Consider the following 23,821-nt stretch of genomic DNA (forward strand, 5'->3'; position numbering starts at 1 on the left):
GCCTGTTGCTCTGCTGAGATTTGTGAGAGGTTAAGAGTTCTAATGAAATTATTCAGTTCTTCTGGGTCAGGTGGTGAATCATTATTTTAAAGAACGTGGTAACATTTCAAAAAATGATCACTGATCTCTTTTTGATCAGTAGTAACCTGCCTTGTTCTGATTTGAGTAATACTATTCAGGACCTCTCACTTTTAATCTATATGCAGTAATTTTCCCTGCTCTCTCCCCTGACTCCCTGTATGTAAGTTTGAGTCTAAAAAGAGAAAATTCAGTTTTTTGCTAAAGTTAGTCTAGTTACTTCAGACCAAAGGTGGATTAATTTTTAAAGATTTTCTTAGGAGGGGTAATTTGTGCATTCTAAATCCATAGCTTTAAATTCACTTAATTTCAGGAGTTCAGCCTGGCTACCTCTCTTTCTACCTGATGGGTAGGAAATGATCATGCCCCTAATAATAGCTTTTAGTGTATCCCACAGGGTGCAATGGGGGTGTCTCTGGTCTCATTAGTATAGAAGAAAAATCAAATTTATTTTTTGACATGGTTCTGAAAAATTGTATCTTATAAAAGATGGAGACTCTCTTTTGAAAGTCCAGACTGTCTCGGGAGGAAAAAATTGTCGTATCACTGATCCATGATCAAAGATCATGATAGACTCGATTTCATTAAGTACTGATTCCACCAGACTGGTAGAAATCGGGAAGAAATCTGTGCATGAATATGTGGGGAGGAGAAAAAAGTAAAATCCTTCACTGTAGAGCTGTGCAAGTGCCATACATCTTTTAATCCCAATTCTTTCACAAAGTCTTTTATAATGTTTCTAGCATGTTATTGTGTATGCTTGGGCCAGCCTGACTTATCTAAAAGAGGGTCCAGTGCCTCATTTAAAATATCCTGCAATGATGATTGATTCTTTTGGGATAAAAAAATTTATATTGGAATTGGAAAGGCTTCAGAAAAGGGCAACAAAAATGATTAGGGGTGTGGAACAGCTTCCGTATGAGGAAAGATTAATAAGACTGGGACTTTTCAATTTGCAAAAGAAACAGCTAAGTGGGGATATGACTGAGGTCTATAAAATCATGACTGGTGTGGAGAAAGTAAATAAGGAAGTGTTATTTACTCCTACTCATAACACAAGAACTAGGGGTCACCAAATGAAATTAATAGGCAACAGGTTTAAAACAAACAAAAGGAAGTATTTTTTCACACAGCACACAGTCAGTCTGTGGAACTCTTTGCCAGAGGATGTTGTGAAGGCCAAGACTGTAACAGTTAAAAAAAGAACTAGATAAGTTCATGGAGGATAGGTCCATCAATGGCTATTAGCCAGGATGGGCATGGATGTTTTCCAAAAGCTGGGAATGGGCAACAGAGGATGGATCACTTGGTGATTACTTGTTCTGTTCCTTCCCTCTGGGGCACCTGGCATTGGCCACTGTTGGAAGACAGGACACTGGGCTAGATGGACCTTTGGTCTGACGCAGTATGGCCTTTCTTATGTTTTTTGATTTTTTTTTCCCAAAAATTAATACAACCTTGGATCGTCTTTATTAGGTCCATATATATTAATTAGGATATATAGAGAGTTAGAAATCTTAGCCTTCACCAGCAAAAATCTACCTTCCTCATATTTACTTACATCTAAAATTTGTAAATTGAGTTTTTTGTGAAACAACATTGCTGCACCTTGGGCTGCAGAGAAATAGTTAAACATTCCTTCCCCACCCAGTCCCTCCTAAATTTCTCTGCATCCAAGCCATTAAGGTGGGTTCACTGTGAGAAGATAACTGCTTTGTGTTTTAGATGAATGATCATTCTTTTTCTTTTTACTGGGTGATTTATCCCTTTGATGTTCCAAGAAACAAAATTTATAACATTAGCCATAAGTAGTGTGTAGCTCAAATATTTCTTTATCAGGCACCTGAATAGTGTCATTGCTTGGGCCATTGTTAGTTTCATATCTAGGAAAAGTATATCTGAGTTCCCTAAGGGGACATGAGGGGGAGGCAAAAGGGTAAACTGAAGACCAGGAAAGGTAAAAAGATAGGTATAATATGGGAAACAGACAGAAAAATAAATTAAGTGATCAAAGTTGACCAAGGATCACTTAAAAATACATAATTCTTATTCAAAAGAAATTGGGCCTAAGTCCAGGAGGTTTGCAAGGGGGTGACCTCTTCACTCACTTCCCCAGCCTCTCTAAAACACCCTACTAGGGTTTAACAGGATTCCCTTTAGCCTTATAAAGAAGAAATATTCTCATCTCAAGGGAGGTCCTGGTTTCTGCACTGTTCATCATCATCCAAAGCTGGGGGGGCGCAGAGGAGAAGGCTAGGATCTAAACTTAAGAACAAGACTATAGTAAATATATTAGAAAGTTATGCAAATTGTTTAAATAACCTTATTCTAACATAACTGGATCATCTGCAGATAAGGGTTCATTAGCAGAACAGTTCTGCCTAAATTTTGCCCCCTAGAGCCTTGTCTACATTGGAATATAGGGGGAATGTCATTGCCCAATAGTGTTATCAGCAATATAAATCAACACAATACTTATTACAGCTCATTTAACAAAAATAAAAACTAAACAGAAGAACAAACTAATATTACTGAAAAAACAACTGACCTTCTCATACTAACACTTTCTCAGTAATTTAAGTGAATCATAACCAGCAAAATAATTGTTCTTGGATAAGATTTTAGAAGATCAGATTTCTTGACAGTTGGGGAAATTTAAACAATTCATCATTAAACTGAAATCTTCATTACATTCTTTAGATCTGGTATCTCTTATAAGTGTAAATTTAAGGCAAATGGATTGAATATTTCCAGATTTACTATAAACCCAGAATCTAGGAAATGAGATGGGGATGAAACAAAGTAAAATCATCAGGGGAGAAGGAGAGGATTTAAAATAGAGAGGAGGGAAGGGGTCAGAAAAGGTACCACGGCAGATATAGAAAACGATCACACTGCTCTGTTGAGCCTTGCTGATCCACAGATATAAGGAGTCCCCAGGTCCACTGAAGCAATTTTCTTGGAGTTAAGATTTCAAAGGTGGGTATGCTCCCTGTGCACTGGAATCATGAGGTAGGCAGGGGTAGATGCGGCAAAGCAGGCTGTCCATGTTGTAACACTGCCTGCCAACAGCAGCAGCCAGAGCCAATAGCAGCTTCCTGGGTCTGGATGGAGGGTCAGGCGAGTCAAAATTCAGTCAGAGATGAGAGCCTTCTCCCCAGCCACTCGCTCCCCAGTTTGCTCCCACTGCTAGTGAAACTGTGGAAGTCCAGAGAAATAAAACTAAAGGGAAGGGAGGAGAGGAAGTGGTGGATTTGCCCTGTGCAGTTTGTTGTTAGACTGAGAAGTGAATTCCCACATTGCAGTGACAAATCTGGTAGAGTTGTTTTAATGCATCCTGTCTGTATCTTTGAGAAGTCTTTTGCTGTTATGAGCTTGGATACCTTTCAGCTTCTTCTGCTGTCATGAAACGAATCATCTTGCCTTCCTTTTTAACTTTGAAAGTATCAGGGAAGGAAATTAAGTAGTCCACACCTACCCTTTGGCTAGAGCTCTTGACCTATTGATTTTAGCCTTCTTTTCTACAATGTCCTTGGTATAATCAAGGAAAATCATCAGTCTGTGTTGTTTCTGTGTTAGATTTTTAAGTTCATGGGCTTTTCTAAGAATGAGTTCCTTAATATTGTATTTTTAAAATCTTAAAATTATGTCCAAAGGCTTCGCGTTTGGAGAGGGTTTGCTGCAAGGGAGTAATGGATTCTCAATATCGAAGTTCTGATCAGGGGGCAGAGGTAAAAGTGCTGTCAGCATGGTGGATAAAATTCAACAGTCCTGCCTTTTTCCAGCCCGTATCTGGGAGTCCCACATCTCTCACATTGTTTCTCCTTGATCTTCCCTTGAGATCATTAACCATCTCCTGAAGTGCTTTAATAAAAAGAAAAGGAGTACTCCTTTTCTTTTTATGGATACAGACTAATGCGGCTGCTACTCTGAAACCTGAAGTGCTTTAATAGTTCTTTCCTGTTGGTCTGCAGTTATATTCATAATAATCACTGTGTCCTCTAGTGAGGCGATTCTGTTCTCAGTTTCCTCTAGTTTAGATGCCAAACCTTGTAAATAGTTTGAAATATACTAATAGTATTTTCGATCTTGGTTATCTTCAGATATTTTTCTCAAGAATGTCTATTCACTTGAGATATGTGTTAACCAGTCCATAACTTCATCTAGTCTCAGAGGGGCAGCCTGTCCCTGGTCAGGCTGAAAGAGGGTTGTCTGACAACTTCTGCTTTTTGGGATTTTGTGGAGAGTCTGGAGAGGAAGCAGCATCCACAAGGGTATTAAATTGAAAGACAAGAGTTGTAAAATAATATCTGATAAAAATTAGATTGGGGGGGGGGGGAATGGTTAAATTGCTGATGGTTGGGATTTTAGGAGGGAGGAAAAGGAGCTGTAAAGCTATGCAGCCATCATCCCCCTAATGGCTCCTGGCAGTCAATCAGATGTAGATTTAAAAACCGCCTGAAGATCCTATTTTGATATTGGAATATAACAACATGAACATATGCAGACAGGAATTTGACACTGTCCATCTCCTGATGCTAAGAACGCTTGTTTCTCTCCCTCTGCCCCATCAAAGAAGTGGAAGATGGATGTAATTGTGGATGCTGTAGTGTACAGTTAAATATTAGCAAGGCAAAGGTGTACAGTGATTAAGACAATATTATTTTACCTCGCATGCATTTTTTCAAAATAGGATTTGGAATCAGGAATTCCCAAGATATAACCTACATTCTGGCCCGGACTATCTTTGACTTTGGGCAAGTCATTTAATCTCTCTGCCTCAATTGCCCCAACTGTAAATATGGAAATAATATCTCTGAGAAGTTGAGAATTAATTCAATCTCTAAAAAAGAAAAGGAGTACTAGTGGCACCTTAGAGACTAACAAATTTATTTGAGCATAAGCTTTCGTGAGCTACAGCTCACTTCATCTGAGCATAAGCTTTCGTGAGCTACAGCTCACTTCATCGGATGAAGTGAGCTGTAGCTCACGAAAACTTATGCTCAAATAAATTGGTTAGTCTCTAAGGTGCCACTAGTACTCCTTTTCTTTTTGCGAATACAGACTAACACGGCTGCTACTCTGAAACCAATTAAATCTCTGTAAATCATGTGATAATCAGGGTCCAGACACCCCAAAGGGAGGACGGGGGTTTGAACCCCAAAGAATAAGTAGTTGAATCAACTGATCGTACACAGTGTTATTGTGCTATCAAAATATGTTGAGTAAGATCTTTTATGAAAGCTTGAATGTTCCAAACTTAATTATTGTGTGATTTCTATACAAGCTATGATTATGAGATTATGTAGTTGTGTGTATAGAGAACTGTGCTCATAAACTTCAGCTCCACCTTACAGCAGGACAATGAACAATCAGACAGGGAGAGACACCTCCCAAGGCAGGTGTTTACACAGAACCAGACTTAGGTAACAATCCATTGTACAACCCAAGAAAAGACAAAGATGGGCTGTTAAAGTTAATAGAAACACATTTGGGGAAATCCCCAGTTGTCTCACTTTAAAAATCTATGGTGATTTGAAGGGAAAAAAAACTGCAAATCCTTTGAAGTGGAAGGTGTTTTCAAGTGAAAGGCATCCAGAAACCGAGCAACAGCCTCTGGGCAGAAACCTGCTAAGGAAATGGGGAATCCCCGCTATAGTTAGGGATAGGCAGGAAAACTGTTGAAAGGCAATGGGTAAGTTGTATTAGAAAAGTTTCAGAGTAGCAGCCGTGTTAGTCTGTATTCGCAAAAAGAAAAGGAGTACTTGTGGCACCTTAGAGACTAACCAATTTATTTGAGCATAAGCTTTCGTGAGCTACAGCTCACTTCATCGGATAAGCTTTCGTGAGCTACAGCTCGCTTCATCGGATGCGTCCGATGAAGTGAGCTGTAGCTCGCAAAAGCTTATGCTCAAATAAATTGGTTAGTCTCTAAGGTGCTACAAGTACTCCTTTTTTTTTTTTTTTGTATTAGAAAAGGGATTTTATCTAATATGGAAGTGTAAAGCCTGAGGTTGCATCTTTCTTTCTCTTTCTCTTTCTCTTTCTTTCTGTAACGTTTATATATTAGCTCCCCCTTACTGTTTCATCTTTGTGTCTGTGGTTTTTCTGTTAAATAAACATTTTGATTATTTTCACATGAAGCAGGTGTCTGTTGTGCAAACTTTGGGGAGTGTGTGTGTGCGCCAAAGTGAACTGATAACTGGGTGGGAGCAGGTTTCACTCCTGAAGAGGTGATGAACCAGAGGGAAACAATCCAAGTGTCTGGTACTTAAGAACTTGGGGAGGATGGATTTGGGGAGACTTAAGGCTGGAAGGGATGTTGGTGTCACCCTGCAAGGAGTGACTAGGCTGGTGAGAACCAGGGTGAGACATTCTGCTTGTCGGTTTGATACTGGTGTCAAGGATCTCAGCCATATCAGCACAGCATGAAGACATTCCACCATTCAAGGCAAGCAGTGATAGAATCCCTTACTGGTCTGTGTGATCCCCAAAATGTAACAGGTTGCTTTATATGTTAAAAGTACAAGTATCATTGCCAAATCCTGACATTAAGGGGGAAAACTCACTTTTGTTAGTTTGTCACAACACGCAAAATTCCCTCCCTTGCATAATTACATTCATAACTCTTTTCATGGGATAATGGGGAAGATTAACCTGATTTTTGTTAGACTCTGATTTCGTATTGCGCTGAGATACCAATCTGATAGACACCTTAAAAATATCTCAGCTGGACCTCACTCAGACAAAGCTTCCATTGGTTTCACTGGAAGTTTTCTTGAGCAAGGACTTCAAGATTTGACCCATTACTACATATTCTGGTGATATTCTTGTTTTTCATATACAGATTTTGAAAATAATATGAGTAAGTTTGAAATAGATTAATAGTAACAAATATACTTTTCAGTTTGTTTGAAAGTTGTGGCTTTAAATTAAAAATACATATTTTAGAAAGGAAACAAAGTGATAAATCCATCGTTTCTCTTTTATGGTGGTCATGCATTTATACTATGAAAAATAATGATTATTTAGAAAATATTAAGTGGGGTCAATTGTTATACCGCAAGATTTAAATAAAAATTGTTTAGGTTTTTTCCCTTACTGAATTGTGGCTGCACTGGCATACTGAGCTATGTTAAAGTTCTTTGGCTTGTATTTTCTGTAAGGTCAACAGTTATCAGTATAACATATAAAACATGAAGAATAGCAAATCTCTTAAAATGATTCATTAAAAGTTAAAAAATACATAGACTTAGTCCTGACATTGTGTGTGTGTGTATAGGGTTTTTATTTGATGTGTGTATACACACACACACACACACACACACACACACACACACACACACACTTGAAGCATTGAAAGGAATGTAAATGATTTTTGTATTTGTTGCAGCTTTATTAATATAGGATTTTTTTCCTTTTTTAATTATAAGATCTGATTCAGTAGTTAATGGGTTTATTTTCTTGATTGCAGGTATACTCCTGTTGGCCGTTCTTTTTTTACTGCATCTGAAGGGTGCTCAAACCCTCTGGGTGGTGGCAGAGAAGTTTGGTTTGGGTTCCATCAATCAGTCAGACCTTCACTCTGGAAAATGATGCTTAATATTGATGGTATGTACTGTGCTGCTTCTCCATTTGTGTTCCATCCTGTTCATTTGAAATGATTCAAATTAATCCCATTTGCTGGACTTCTCAAGAATTTCTTCCGAGCTGTAAAGTCTCCAGTAATGTAATTAATTGCACAGGTGTGTTTCTCTTTGTCTGCAGTGTCTGCAACAGCATTTTATAAGGCACAGCCAGTAATTGAGTTTGTATGTGAAGTTTTGGATTTCAAGAGTATTGAAGAGCAACAGAAACCTCTCACAGATTCCCAAAGGGTAAAGTTTACCAAAGAAATAAAAGGTATGAATTACATAATTGGAGCAAAACTTCTTAATTCTTTGTGATGTGAACTTCCAAGTGCCAAGGTAAGTTTGGATGCCAGGGGGAGATTTATTTTGGATAGAAATTGACAGACATAGAATCCTATATGTATGCTTTTGAACAGAGATTGGATAACAAAAGTGTCTTATTCTAAGCAGAAGCATCTTATAACTCAGGCCTTGTCTACACTACACAGTTTTGTTGGCAAAAGGCAGCTTTTGTCAACAAAACAGTGGAGGTGTACACACTACAATGCTCCTCCCACTGACTAAATTCTCCTGCTTTGCTGACAAAATAAAACCACCTCAACAGGAGGTGTAGAGCTTTTTGTGGCAAAGTTAGATCGACAAAGTGTCAGTGTAGACACTGCGTTTGTTACGTTGCCGTAACTGGCCTACCGAAGGTATCCCACAGTGCCCACTGTAACTGCTCTGCTCTATGTTTTGAACTCTGCTGCCTTGCATCCAGCTAAACGGACGTTCACCCCACCCCTTTCAAATCCCCAAAAAGTTTTTGAAATTCCTTAGTGTGGAGATCTACTGCCCAGCTGAGCATGCTGGCTCCGAGCAGCAAAAGCACTCCTGCCTGGACTACAGGGGAGGGGGTAGATCTCTTTGGTCTGTGGGGAGAGGAGGCTGTGGGAGAACTCAGAGGGAATCATGGAATCAAAACATTAACATGGAATCCTGCTCTTCTCGGCACTAGGCACACTGCGGCAGGCAGGCAAGGTGGGATGCTGCTGGGGGCGGGAGGGTGGGGGGAAAGAGACTCGTGCTGTGCAGAGCCAGGGAGGGAGGTGGAGGCTGAGGCTGATGTTCGGGTGTCCCCTTCTCTTGCTGGTGTACCAATCTCCACTGAGCTGAGGGGGGGCCCAGGGGACACCAGCTGTCTGCCTCAGGATTGGTTGCTTCTGGCTGCTGTCTTAACGTAGAGAAGAGACAGCGTGCTGACACACTCACTCTCCCCCAACACTCTGTGTGTCTGTCTGTCTGTCTCTCCCCCCCCCCCCCCCCCCCATACTTCTGTGGGCTTCTTGTGTTAGTGTTCAGCAGTGTCAGTTTTGTCATATTACTGAGAGCTGATTTAAAATGTGTTACTTTTCGGGCACACATAGCAATCATTACAAGGTTCATAGCACGGTGCAAAAAACCATGCCAGGCTCAGCACATTACAGCAACACACAGTACTGTGGCTCAGTGTTAATATGTTCCTTCAAGCATCCCCCAGCTGAATAGTCCCCTCCCCCTTCTCCCCCCCTTGGGCTCCTCTTCTATAGCCTTCTGTTCATAATGCACAGCACAATACTGAACAGCAGTGCAGGATCCATGCTGACAGTGATGCTTGAGTGGCAGGTTACCATGACAGTTGAAAAGCATCTGGGAATCTAGTAGGATGTCCACGGAACAATGGGATTGAGAAACCTTCATCTTGTGATGCTGTACCTGCCCCCGTGAGCCATTGCAACCTCCCCAAAGCACTCTGTGGCCAGTTGCACAGTGGGCTAGCTACCCACAGTACTCTGCTGTCTGTGTCAATGCAAGAACTGCTATTGTGGATGCACTCCACCGACACGAGCATAGTGTGGACGTGCAACAGTGGTTTAATTACAGCAGTGGCTATATGCGTAACTTGCATCGATAAAATTCTGTAGTGTAGATAAGGCCTAAAGCTATGGCTACACTAGAGAATTTACAGCAGTGCAGCTCCACCACTTCAAGCTCTCTACTGTAGCTGTTCCAAACCGACAGGAGAGAGGTCTCCCGTCGGCTTAATTACTCCAGCCCCTACGAGCGGCGGTAGCTATGTCGGCAGAAGAAGCCGACAGTGCTGTCCACACCAACGCTTAAATCAGCATAAGTTGTCACTCAGGAGTGTGAATTAGCCACACACAACCCTGAGTGATATAACTTATGTTGACTTAAGCTCTAGTGTAGCAATAACCTAAAATATTTAACAAGACTTTAAGAATTGCAGCAGTCAGGTCTATACTTAGTCCTCAACCATCCTGTTTTTCCTCCTGCTGTAGGAGTGTGTGCCCATATTTATCCTGAATATAATTTTAGTTAAGTCAATGAGAACTTGTCTACAGACAGCATTGCATGAGTTTTTAACTAAAATGTGTGCTTTTAAACTGATTTACTTAAACCAGTGCAAAAGGCTTTATGGGCACTCTTCTTTTGGTTTAAACCAGGCTTATTTGGTTTAGCAAAAGTTAATTAGGAACAGATTAAAGCTACATTCAAATGAGAATCAACACAGGGGTTTACTCCAGTTCAACTAAACTAATTGGACTAAACCAGTTTAATGCAATGCAAGTTTGTGTGTAAACAGGGCCCCTTCTGGTTTGCCTGCTGACATTCTTTGATTTTCACGTGGCACTGCTTCATGTCCCTGGTGTAGCTCTTCTGCCCCGTGCAATCTTTTCATAGATGTCTGTTTCTTTGGCTGGATCAGAGCTGTGCCTGCACAGACTCTTCTCCCCACCGACCAATAAGATCCACCACCTCCTGTGTACTCCAGGCTGGAGCGTGTTTGGGATGTTGAGTCACCAGAAGCTCTCCACACTGGTCAAACAGAAAATGGGAATTTCCCAGGAGGCCAATTCAGTTGACTTATACAATGGTGTGTCTATACTACCTCTCTGACGACCCATCAGCATTGAGTTAAGCACTGTACCTCTCACAGAGGTGGAGTAATTAAGTTGACATTACAGGTGAGTTAGGTTGGTGGAAGGGAGCTAGTAGTGTAGATGCATGCATTATTAGGTCGATGTAAGGCAGCTTCCATTGACCCAAGTTTGTAGTGAAATGGGGAAAGTTCAGGTTAATTAGCTGTCTTCTTCCGTGTGGTAGAAGGCTTTTGAATTTATTTTTTTTCCTGATATTTTTGTCTTAATTAAAAACACAATCCAATTGCCTTGTATCCAAGGGTGCTAGAGTCTGGGATACATTATTTTTAAAAAATAATTTGAAATAAAAAATGTGTGTTCCTTTCTGTGCACAGGGTATGGCTGTATAAAGGCTGGAGTTTGCACAGCCACTGTCTGATTAAGGGTATATTTGTAGATTCTCAGGCTAGAAGGGACCATTGTGATCATCTAGTTTGACCTCCTGTAAAGCATATGTTTGTATTTGTAGTGATTGTTGACGTAAAACTTTTATGAATGATGAGGTTGTCTGCCTCAGCCGCCTTCCATCTGTGTCCTAGACACTTGCATGGTGGTAGAGTTACAGTTGTTTGAGTGCCTTAACTGTGCATTTTCATACATTCAAGTGTTTGGGCTTTTAAGTTTCTTACTTCTGAATTTCCTGGATTTGTAATGCTTGTTCTTTAACTCTAGACAAACAAAGTTTTGTTCTGTTTTTTTGGTTTGGGATATCGTAAAGGATTCTTACCAAGTAAAACTTTTATGAATCTTTAACCAGTGTTATTTAGTAACAGGTTTTAGAGTGGTAGCCATGTTAATCTGTATCAGCAAAAATAACAAGGAGTCCTTGTGGCACCTTAGAGACTAACAAATTTATTTGGGCATAAGCTTTTGTAGGTTCTTGTGCCCAAGTAAATTTGTTAGTCTCTAAGGTGCCACAAGGAATACTCGTTATTTTTGTTATTTAGTAGTTAGTAAGTTTTTTATTGCTGCAAGTTTGACTGATCCTGTTTAGTAACTGGTTGAGTGGGTTAACATATTGATTTATATGTGGAAAAATGTTGATTACTTGAGTGAAATTGTATGTAAGCCTGGACATGTGGCACATATTAAATAATTTCTCTATGAGAACTAACACTTTTTTCCAACATCTCCATGAACACTGACAAGACATTAAAATCCTTGAGGTGGCTGACATTTTACAGCTCATTTCCTTAGCCAGTCTGGTCTTCAGTGTTTCATTAACAGTTGAACTGAAAATATATTTTGCTCCTTTATAGTAATTTTATTTCCGTGTGTGAGAAATTAGAGAAAATGAATGGATGCTAATTCTAGAATTGCAGCGCAACAGTCAAGCCATTTATATCAACTGGTTTTGTACATTTTGTACCCAAGACGCGCCCCCCTCCCCCCCCCCAAATCTCTAGTAGCAAATGCGCGTAACCGTAAGTGGGGGGAACCTGTAAAAAGAGGAAAGGAAAGTTAAAAGGACAACTTGCTGCATTACCCACCTTTTTTGTTTTTTTTATTTAAGGTTTAAGAAGGATTTTAACTTTTGTGTTTATTGAGCATGCATAGTACAGTACTTGAATAGTCCAAAAAATAAAGAATTCCTAATTACTTACAAATTATAACAAGACTGTAATAGGAGAACAAAAGTAACCAAAGATTTAAATGATTGAAAATGGTTTTGAAGAAATGAAGTAGTGATACATGTTTTCATATTGTTAGGTCTAAAGGTGGAGATAACACACTGTGGGCAAATGAAGAGAAAATACCGAGTGTGCAATGTCACCAGACGACCAGCAAGTCACCAAACGTAAAATATGTTTGTTTTTTTTTTTGTTTGTTTTTTTCCTTTTGCTCCTATAGTATTTTAAAATGGTAGTACAGTGAATATCTTCAAATTTGTGGATATCCGGTCCAGTTCTTGTCATGGAAAGCTATCAACCTGCCTTACTGACGTATACCAACATAGGAAGCTGTCACAGTATAATGATACTTTCAGTTGTCACGTCTCAAGCACTTAAAAATAAACTATACTAAAAATAGACATCAAACTAATCTCTCCCTTTTCTATGTTTTAATTATATTTTTACTAATAAGATGGACTTTTGTGATAGTTCAGTTACCCTCTTCAATCTGGCCCCATCAGCTGTTCACACCTGAATTTTTTCTTTTCCCCCCTTTGGATTTCCCCACTTGCTGCAGGAATAGAAAGCCCATTGATGACATTGGCCTTTTTAATAATTGGCTAGTAAGACAGTGATACTCTTTTAGGTAGGCTGAATGTTACCTCTGCAACATTGGACCCGATTCTCTTTTCATTTACACTGGTATAATTACAGCTGATTTACATACTTAAAAATGAGTATTACACTCCATTGTCTCTAACAGCCAAAACTTTTGCCAGCTGTTCTTCTAAACTTTGGTGCTTCTCGTGGCACTAATGTTTATCAATTTTCTCCTTTTTTATTTTTGGAATTCTTTATTTAAAAGTCTTGTGAATAACTTCAAAATATGCATATATATTGCAGCTGAGTGGTATTAAAAGAAATGCAAAGAATGAGGCTGCAATCAGCATATTTTTTTTTACTATAAGGCACCTGAACAATATCAGCAACTACTGGTAGTTAACTGTTCTGTTGCTGGGCTTCTTTGTATTTTTTCAGTGGTAATAAAACGTGATGAGTTTTTTTTTTTATATACACACACACACACACACACACACACACACACACACACACACACTCACACACTTTTTTTTCTTTCTTTTTTCATTTTAAAGCAACATGGCCTTAAAGCTTTGTCAGGATTCCACTAATTTATATTAATATCTTAAATTAGTGAAGTAGAATTAAGTTGCATTTGGTACATTTATATCTCAACACTAAAATGCCTGTAATATTTTACTTCTAACAGACCCTCACTTAAACTGTTTTTAGGAGATGTAGTTCAATCTCTTGGTGTTGGGCAGGTTACATGTGAAACGTTTAACAGATGTGAGAGACTTACACCACCATTTTGTTTAACAGTATATAGGTTTATGAAGAGCTGTTTATTCTGACTGACTTGCCGTTAACTCCTCCAGTACTACATCTTATAGCAGATCTGTTATTTCCCATGGCATGGGAATGGAGATACATACCATTACAGTCATTGTCAGTCAGGCCGTTTGGATGCCCATTTTCTGGATATTTGCTCTAGATCTTAAGGGATTCAGGCAGCAAAAACAATACACTCTGTTTTGGTTCCAAGAAAAGGGGGATGAAGATTGTAGATGTAGACCATTCCCTAAGATGCACTGTTTTTTTTTTATAGGTCAGCGGTTCTCAAACTGTGGGTTCGAAATCCGAAGTGGGTCACAACCCCAACTTAATGGGGTTGCCGGAGTTGGCTTAGACTTGCTGGAGCTCAGGGCCGAAGCCCGAGCTCCACCACCTGGGACCAAAGCCAGAGGGATTCAGCCCTGGGCAGTGCGGCTCAGGTTACAGGCCCCCTGGCTGGGGCTGAAGTCCTTGGGCTTTGGCTTCAACCCCTTTCCCACCCGGGGCGGTGGGGCTCAGGCTTTGGCCCTGGTCCCTCTACACCCGGGGCAGTGGGATTCGGGCGGGCTCAGGCTTCAGTCCCCCTCCTGGGATCGTGTAGTAACTTTTATTGTCAGAAGAGGGTCGCAGTGCAATGAAGTCTGAGAACCCCTGTGATAGGTGTTTAACCCTCTGCAGACTTCTCTCTCCTGAAAAGTGAAAATGTAGGAAGGCTCGCTCCACTCCATTACAGAGAATAATGTATTTTTCTCTCTCTCTCTCTCTCTCTCATGGGGTCTTTCATTGTGTTAAAATACATTATGAGAAAGTTTGGGAAAGTATTGTTGGTAAAATGGTTGGTTTTCACATTTGGTTTCCTATAGATTCCCACTTCAGCAGGAGAGTGGACAAACAGTTGAATGCACTGTAGCTCAATATTTTAAGGACAGACACAAGTTGGTTCTACGTTATCCTCACCTTCCATGTTTACAAGTTGGACAGGAGCAGAAACATACATACCTTCCTCTTGAGGCAAGTAAACTCATCAAAATACTGTATTCTTGGAAAGAAGAAAGGGGGGAAAAAAGCACAAGCTAAAAATGTTTAGGTTTTCTCTTACAGCTATCTTACTGCTTAGGGAATTGTTGCATGAATAAATATACAAAAGTATAACAGATATTTTCTGAATTTTTAACTCAATTTGTATGGGGTTATCTTAGGTGTGCAACATAGTGGCAGGACAGAGGTGTATAAAGAAGCTAACTGACAATCAAACTTCCACTATGATACGGGCAACTGCCAGATCAGCACCTGACCGTCAAGAAGAGATTAGCAAATTGGTGAGTGTTGTGTTTGCCTCTGGAGGGAACAGAGGTACAGTATGGAACAAAGCTTTTCTCTTGAAGTTAATGAACTACTATCTAGTGCTTATTACAGGTAATAAACACAGTTTGTAATAAACTGTAAAACACTTTCTCATGTCGTCAGTTAATGAGACGCTTAAAAATGTTTATAACATCCTCAATTTTCAAGAGTCATCTAATTTTAGGTGCCCTGTTTCAGACACCCAGGACCAAATTTTAAGTAGTACTGAGCACCATACCTACAAGTGGAGTTATAATGGGAGCTGTGAATTCTTGGCATCACCAAAATTCAGGTCCCAGGTGACCAAGGTGGGCACTAAAATTAGAAAATACTTTTGAAAATTTGGGTCACTTATGCAAAAAGGACTTTGTTTTGCCACTAGAAATATTAATTTGTTTTCTCTTTTTAGATGCGAAGTGCAAGTTTTAATACTGATCCTTATGTTCGTGAATTTGGAATAATGGTCAAAGATGAAATGACTGATGTGACTGGGAGAGTCCTACAACCTCCCTCAATCCTGTATGGAGGCAGAGTATGTAAACAGAGATGCTGCAGTGTCTGAGATGATTCCTTTGTAGTAGTAGACAACTTCTTTAATATGAGTGCTTCAATTCAGTCCTGGGTGTAACTCCATTGGGAACCCCCGTAATACTTAGCACTTACATAACTTTTATCATTGTCAAGTCACTTTACATACATGAACTAATTTAATCCTTTATAACACTCCTGTGAGGTAGATGTGGAAATATTATCCCCATAGTACAGATGTGGAAACTGAAACAGGAAAGTTAAGGCCCAACTTTTTTAGAAGTGGCCTCTAATTTTGGGTTCCTCTGTTCTTGGGTACCTAACTTAGGACACCTAAGGTCTCCATTTTCAGATGTGCTAAACATCCAAAGCTGTATTTGACTTGAGGAAAACTCTATCTGGAGTTGTGAATGTGCAACAGCTCTGAAATTTATTATATTGTAGTAGCACCAAAAAGGTACCAATCAGTAATCTGTGGCCTTTGATCTTGTTCTTCCAGCCCTGCCCCCTACTACTTCAGCCGCAGCTAGCTGGAGGGGCCCGGGGTGGGGAGAAAGGGGTTGGAGAGCGAACCCACCCCACATTCACCCAACAGCAGCAGCTCCTGTCCCCCCATTTCGGGCATTGCAACCTGGCACACTGAATCGCAGCACCACTTGGATTTGGCCCAGCAATCCCTCCACACAACAAAATTTGAGTGAGTGGCACTGCAACTCTGTGTACCATGTTGCAACATCACTTGGTTTGGGCATCTGGGGCAAACTTCCCCTTATGCCTAACTCTTCCCCCATCCCCTAAATGCCCGACAGCCCTGATGGTGAAATTCTTTGAGGGTATGTGTAAGGCAAGGGGTGATATGGGGGGGCAGTGACAGGTGACCAAGCTAGATCCTTCCTTCGACCCACTGGTGGGCAGGACCCACAATTTGGGAAAGACTGCTATAGAGGGTGGTCTCTAATGTCACAAAGGGTAATGAAGATACTCAAATACCATGCTGGTGGGTGCAGTATAAAAACCTAAATAAAACAGAGTAAAAGCTAGAGTTTGGGGCTTTGAGGGGTCTGGAGTGGATGTATAGGTTGTTCCTTTGCTCACACTGTTCCTGCTACTGCCTCTGTGTCTACCTTTGTTGTTGAAGTGTTTGCCCTACAATTTTAGTGAGGGTCATAATTTAAGGACATATCTTGATCTTCCAATTTATCCTGGATTTTCATGAAACCTTGCAGTACAATTTAAAATTAAAACAAAACATCATGAAGAATGCATTTTCAGTCAAAGATATGAGGAAAAGCTGCACGCTTTTAGATATCCATACCAATTAAGATAATTCCCATCCTGAGATTTAGTTCAGTCTTCATCTTCTGTTGCCTATATAACTCGTGATCTTGTAGCGAATTCCTCACAGTAGTGTCTACTAGATAGGGGAAAGACTTTGTTCTATATGACTGTGAGTTCAGAAACCAGGATCCTGTTCTCGGATCTTCCACATATCTTTTCTCTGTGACCATGTGTGAATCCCTGGACCTTTATGTGCCTTAGTTTACTGATCTATAAAATGTAGGTAATGATGCTTACCTATCTTACTGGACTGTTGTGAGGCTAAATTAATTCCTGCAAACTGTATTGAACTCCTGGAAAGTAGCTATAGAACTGCAAGCTTGTATGTATGTATGTATTAATTCATTACTCTTCCCATTTACTACCCATATATGTTCTGCTGATTTTTATTGTAACAAATATAGGGATTTGTATTTTTTTTAAAAAGCATTCAAAAATTGAATAAACTGTATTATCTCTTCCTAAATTTCACAAATTATCAGATTCACGTACTTGAACATATGTTGCTGTAATGATAGGAAGGATAGTGATCTGTGTAATAACTGGATTAATATTTAGACACAGACTTGAGACTATAGAATAGACCAATACTTATAGTGAAGCAGGGTTTTGGGGATTTTTTTTGGAAGTATTACCCACTTACCACTTCCTTCTTTTTCTAGAATAAAGCAATTGCTACACCAGTTCAAGGTGTTTGGGATATGAGGAATAAACAATTTCACACTGGAATTGAAATTAAGGTCTGGGCAATTGCCTGCTTTGCTCCCCAGCGACAGTGCACTGAAGTTCATCTTAAGTAAGTATGTTTTTTCTTTTTTCCTAGAAAGATTTTTGGTTCCTTACTGGTTTTGAAAGAAGTGGATTGTGTGGCACTACTGTACCTTGTGCTTTTTTGCAGTAATATTCTAAATGCTGTATTTAAAAAAAATAATTTTTTCCCTTTGTTATATCTCTGCTTTAGAAGCTGTAAACTATTGATTGTATTTTCCCTGTCACAAACATAGAATTCTGTGTTTTGAATGGTGTACAAGCCAGTATGTCTCTCTTGTTTGTTTTTTCTGTGTGCTAGTATCATAAAATCCTCAATATCAAAAGCAATGTGCACAGCACTGGATAAGGCAAGGTGCCTGCCATCGATAGGGGTTTCCAAGAAATGGAGATGAGCAAGGAAGAAAGAAGGCAATCGAAGCAAAGAAAAATGTCTACTATTGAACACTTTTCATCACTGAAATGTCGAATGTACATGTGTCTCTATATTATGTCTCTATAAACTGTTTTAATCTGAAGAAATCTATATCTGCATTGGACCTATTTAAATGGACATTGTCAACTTACAAATCAAATTTATTCATAAAGCTTTCTACCCACTATTGTTACAACACCCAAAATTACTGTAGTTGAAAGGTTAAGGGAAATATTTTTTCAGTTAGTTTACTGAAAAGTTTACTGCAAAGAAGAGCTTGAATGTCACCTCCTGCAAAACAAACTTTGGCACGAGGATTTCCCAAAAGATTTCCGAGTGGTTCTGGATCCGTGGTGTGTGAGGCTACTATACCTGACGGAGAATGCTGCCAAAATAAAGACTAGGAACAATATAATCCACAAATGCTCGCATCTTGTAGGCAGCCACTTTTTCCCTTGTCTTCTCAGCAGCTGAATATTGCCTGCCTGTATGGTAGTGTACATATGAAACTTGTCAGTGTGCAGTTGAACACTGTGAGAATTGTCACAGGAGTGCTGAAGTCAACAGCAGCTGTCTGGCTCTCTGCCCTCATGCATATCTTACCACTATCCCCACAAAGAGAAGCTGCAGTAATACGTGAATATGACTGCACAATAACGAATCCAGACTTGCCCATCTACAAAGATCTCCAGTGTACCCCAAGATGATTTAGTTGGGGATTGGTCCTGCTTTGAGCAGGGGGTTGGACTAGATGACCTCCTGAGGTCCCTTCCAACCCTGATATTCTATGATTCTATGCTGCCTTAAGTCCAGGAACCCCTTCTGGTTAGCTGCCAAAGCTCTCAAAACCTCGGGACTGTCATCAAAAGACAAGTGGCAAAGGCTGTGAGTAAACCTAAGGGTCATGAATCAGAACATGGATCCTGCAGACCAACCACCTGGTTTCAGTATCCCACGTAAGATGGATCACAGTGAACTGTACCAGAAGCTCATATGGGTGTTGCAGTTATCTCCTACACACTTGGAAAATGAAGAACAATCCATATCTGAATGTGAAGAAGCCATCCAAACAATGGAATATACAGTGAACTGCCCCCCTCTTAAGATCCTTCTCTGTGAGATCAGCCTTGATTCGTTCTGCATCACTGGAAGCTGTACAGTAGATGACAAACTTGAACATCAACTTTTAATGTTACTATTTTAAGTTACCAAATGAAAAACATTAGTTAGTTTGTGCATTTGAGTGCTATGTATATAGTCAGTTTCCTTTTTTGTATATATGTGTCTTGCACAGCAACTAGGAAGAAAAATTGTTACCTAAGATTACTAGCCCAGAAAAATTATTTAAAAAAAAAATTCTCTTTAGTTTTGCTTCCTTTGTACTTTTGACAGAACTCTGAAACTGACAATACACCTTCCTTAGCTGGTGGGCAGGTGTAGCCCTCTCATGTACTGCTCTGTTGGAGGAGCTTGCTGGAATGCTCTTTGGCAGATCCTGTAAGAAGTTAGTTACCAGCAGCGCAGCCGCAGAGCTGCTGCTGTTTTTGACTTTTGAGTCAGGAAGACATCTCCTTTTGTTTGGGGCCCTGTTCTGAGCTGGCGAGCAGCTGTTGTCAGGGATGATCGTGAAATTTTTTTTTAAGACTCCCCAACCCCCTGCACAGGGCTGGGGGGCAGAAGGAAGGGGTTCTTCGCTCCCAAATATCCTCTGTTGGTTTTCTCTGGAATTCAGATGTTGGGAGTGCAGGGAGAAGGGATGGCGTTCCCTCAGTGCTACTGTTTCTTTTGAGGAGGGAGGCTGGCTGGTAGAAGTGTAGCTAGTTTTTGGGTGTAACAAGCATTAGGCTGGAGTCTTCAAGGTCTTGAACTTGACTAATTTCAACTAAATCTGATTGAAGAGTTTTCCTTTAAGATAAGGGAAACTCTTTGATGCTAGGAATTTAGCATTAGTTCTGGAGACTTGCTTTTTGGAGGATGATAGCATTAATAAAAATAAGTTGGCATTTATCTATTCTACTACATATAATAACTGAAGTCCACATAAAACCACTGTGGAGTCAAAGGGTATCTTATTTCCACTTTACAGATGGGGAAATTGAAGTAGAGAGGTTGTAACTTGGTAGAAGCCAAAAGTGGGGAGCCAGTTTCAGAACTAGGATTAGAACCAGGCTTTCAGACTTGTGCTTAGACCACTGCACCAGGACTTTTGGGTTTAGGTCAGAAGATTAAAAATAGGGGTTCTATAAGTAAACCAACACTGCAATTGACTTTGCTTACCTGTGTAGAATTAATTAATTAAGCTCAGTCCAATAGGAAATGCCCTCCAGACACTGTTGTTACAAAGAAATTAAAAAGAAATAATTTCTGCCATTATGGTGTGATTTATATATATGTACCTTGATACCTAGTATATTGTTGTAGTGATTGAGAGTGCTGGTGCATATTGAAGCTTCCGATATTAGGGAGTATTGACAGAGTTTCTCTCCCTGTTCCTTCTCCCCTTTGTCCCTTCATTAAAAGCTGAATGATATTTGGTTGATATGAAAAAATGTACACATACTGGGTCCGATTCTGTTCTTATGTCAATGCAACCTCGTCAAAGTCAACAGCATTGTACCAGTATAACTGAGAACAGAATGTTTCATTCTCTCTTCATAGTAATCTAATGTATCTGCATTCTTTAGGTCCTTCACAGAACAACTGAGGAAGATATCAAGAGATGCAGGAATGCCAATCCAGGGGCAGCCATGTTTCTGTAAATATGCCCAGGGTGCAGATAGTGTGGAACCTATGTTCAGACATCTAAAGAACACCTATGCTGGGCTACAGCTTGTGGTAGTCATTCTGCCAGGGAAGACTCCAGTTTATGGTCAGTGCATATTGATCACATATATGGGAGATGGAGGGTGTTTGAGTCACGAGTATGTAAGTTGTATGAAGTATACCATCACCAAAAACGTATTTCAAAGCAATTAGATAAAATTCCACAAAGAAAATAGTAGGGGCCTTACATTTTCTTTCCTTCTTTCAAGGGTGCTCCAGGCCTTTGAAACTGACCCCTTCTCCACTTCTTAATTCTCAACCAGCTCTTTTTATTTATTTTTAATTCCCTCTTCTCCTCCTATCCTTTTTCTCCTGGGCTACAAGTGAGGCACATAATATAAGCTGGAAACTTGAGCTCATGGCCACCTCTGAAGGCCAAGTTTTCGCTACTTTTTTAAATTTAATTAAAGGTACAACCATCGTAATCTCTGGGTCCACCTGCTATCAGCGGAAAGTCACAAGTAACAAAGAAAACTGACAAAAATCAACTCCCCCAAAAAACTCCATCTACTCCAGCCACCAACCTCTGGAAAAAACCTAAAAATGATCCTAAAAATTTCTCTTAAACGATCTTTTGTACTTTATTTGCTCAGGATTCACCTGTATCAGTTTCTGTGTAGATGTACAACATTGTTTTAAAGGTATGTTGATAATAAAATATTAAAAGCTCTGAAAGATTTCAGCCAGAGCTTAATTTCAAACACTTCATAGTAAATTATTAGACAGAGTGAAATAAAAAGGCTGCCTAAAAAATTCAAAGGTCTAATAAATTAATGTTCTGAAATTTCACTGGAAAATTGAGTTACCTACATGTGGAACAAAATAGAAATTTATACCCTTAAGTCCATTTCAAAACTCAGCCTTAGCCAGGGAGTTGCAACCAGTGCCTCCGTAAACTGTTTTAAAATGTATGTAACGGTATTTAAAAAAAGGGGGGGGGGAGCAATTGAAATGATAAATCTGCAATTATCATTGTACATTTAGACTCCAATAAAACTTGTATCTTTTCAGTAGAAGGATGGTAGTATAAACTCAGTAGCAGTGAGGAGAAAATAAAAGTTTAAACAAATGAACCAATAACATTCTGGGAGAAAGTGATCGTAGCTAAATGAATGCCATTTTTCTTATTTCTTATTTAAGAATATCTGAATAGTTTTTATTTTTCTTTGTGTCTTGGCAGCGGAAGTAAAGCGTGTTGGTGACACTGTGCTGGGGATGGCTACGCAGTGTGTTCAGATGAAAAATGTGCAAAGAACAACACCACAAACTCTGTCCAATCTTTGTTTAAAGATCAATGTCAAATTAGGAGGAGTAAATAACATTTTGCTGCCACAAGGGAGGTAAGTTGATTTTGAAGTTTTTTTGTTTTATTTCCATATGTTAAGGGAGACATGAATCAGGTTAAAATAGTTTACTTTTTTTAACCTGTTACTAATATAACCTTAAAACTATTAAAAATGAATTTACTTTTTGTTAATTATGATGCTTCACTCTGGTTTTATAATCAGTTTCTAGTCCATTTCACTTTTGGATTTTAATGTAATTAGCACTCTGCTGCAATATTTGGATACTGCAAAGAAATACTTATTTTTTAAAAAAATCATTCCCATTGGAATCTGTCAGTTTATAAAGAAAAAATATTGCTGCTTTATTTGAAAATTGGAGCTTGCAATACTGTTTCAGAGTTTCCACTTGAAATAACCCTTACCCGATCTGTTTACTTATTGTATCTAATGACAAATAGACGTCATCTTGAAAATTAATATTCCCTTATTGACAGGCTGATTGTAATCTATGGAGTAAACAACCATGATTGTAAAGCCAGAAGGATCCATTGTAATTATCTCTAGTCTGACCTGTATAAAGTAGGCCACAGCTCTTCCCTGAATTAATTCCTGTTTGAACTAGAACATCTCTTTCAGGGCATAGGCTTGGGAGGCAAGGGATCTGGATTCTATTTCCTGCTCCCCCACTGACTCTACATGTGATTACATGCATGATTTCACTTAGTCATAGCAGAAGCCATTACCCATACTCCAGTTAGAAGGTTCACAGGGAAGTCCATTAAGTGTAGATAGGAGTCTTCCACTGTGAGTTAAGTGTTATTTGATGGGCCATTTAATTAGAATAGTTCCTTCACAGTGTGCTGGCTAAGTGCCACAGGAGCAAACTTTTGAAATACAGATACATAGTTAATATTCATAACTTCAGATACAAAAATGGTAAGTGCATGCAAATAGCATAATCAGATTCAGCAAATCCTAACCTTTCCATAGACACCTTACTTGACATACTTTGTACAAGATTCTTTGCAATTATATAACAGTGGTAGCAACAATGATCTACATGGTCATATTTTAATCAGATAACATCACAGAAGGGTCTCCCCATCTCTACTCAGAGAATTTTGTCCTGGATCACATCATGTATTCACGTGTTATGGTCAGGTGGGTGTTCTGCCACGAGCTAACCTGACTGCACATTCCACAAGGTCACAACCTTTAGTAGTGGCATTCCTAGTGCAGATCCCTATTCAGGACATTTTCAGAGCAGCAACTCGGTGCACATGTTTGGTGCACATGTTTGCTTCCCTTTACGCCATAATGCAACAGACCAGGGATGATGCCAAATTTGGTCAAGCTGTTTTGCAGTCAGTGTGTCCATGATCTCCGATCCCACCACCTATGCAACTGCTTGGGAGTCACCTACAGTGGAATGCACATGTGCAATCACTCAAAGGGAAAACGGTTACTGACCTTCCTTAACTGCTGTTCTTTTGAGATGTGTTGCACGTGTCCATTCCATGACCCACACTCGCTCTCTCTCGAGAGAGAGAGAGAGCGCGCGGGTCATGGAATGGACACTCTGGAGAGAGAGAAAGAGAGAGAATGCCACTGCTAAAATACAGTA

At 39.6% G+C, this 23,821-nt stretch overlaps 1 protein-coding gene across 6 annotated transcripts in view; it reads left to right on the forward strand.

Moving 5' to 3' along the window:
• Positions 1 to 23,821, forward strand: part of AGO2 (argonaute RISC catalytic component 2) — a 113,606-nt gene that overhangs the window by 59,353 nt on the left and 30,432 nt on the right. For all 6 annotated transcript variants that reach the window (XM_043539042.1, XM_043539041.1, XM_037891964.2 and 3 more), the window contains 9 exons: positions 7,553 to 7,689; positions 7,846 to 7,980; positions 12,380 to 12,467; positions 14,559 to 14,706; positions 14,895 to 15,014; positions 15,449 to 15,571; positions 17,568 to 17,701; positions 20,773 to 20,957; positions 22,092 to 22,251. In XM_043539042.1, coding sequence (XP_043394977.1) covers positions 7,553 to 7,689; positions 7,846 to 7,980; positions 12,380 to 12,467; positions 14,559 to 14,706; positions 14,895 to 15,014; positions 15,449 to 15,571; positions 17,568 to 17,701; positions 20,773 to 20,957; positions 22,092 to 22,251 — 1,230 coding nt within the window. The remainder of the gene's footprint in view (positions 1 to 7,552; positions 7,690 to 7,845; positions 7,981 to 12,379; positions 12,468 to 14,558; positions 14,707 to 14,894; positions 15,015 to 15,448; positions 15,572 to 17,567; positions 17,702 to 20,772; positions 20,958 to 22,091; positions 22,252 to 23,821) is intronic.

The sequence above is a fragment of the Chelonia mydas genome, chromosome 2 (assembly GCF_015237465.2).
Source record: "Chelonia mydas isolate rCheMyd1 chromosome 2, rCheMyd1.pri.v2, whole genome shotgun sequence".
In the NCBI taxonomy this organism is placed as follows: domain Eukaryota; kingdom Metazoa; phylum Chordata; order Testudines; family Cheloniidae; genus Chelonia; species Chelonia mydas.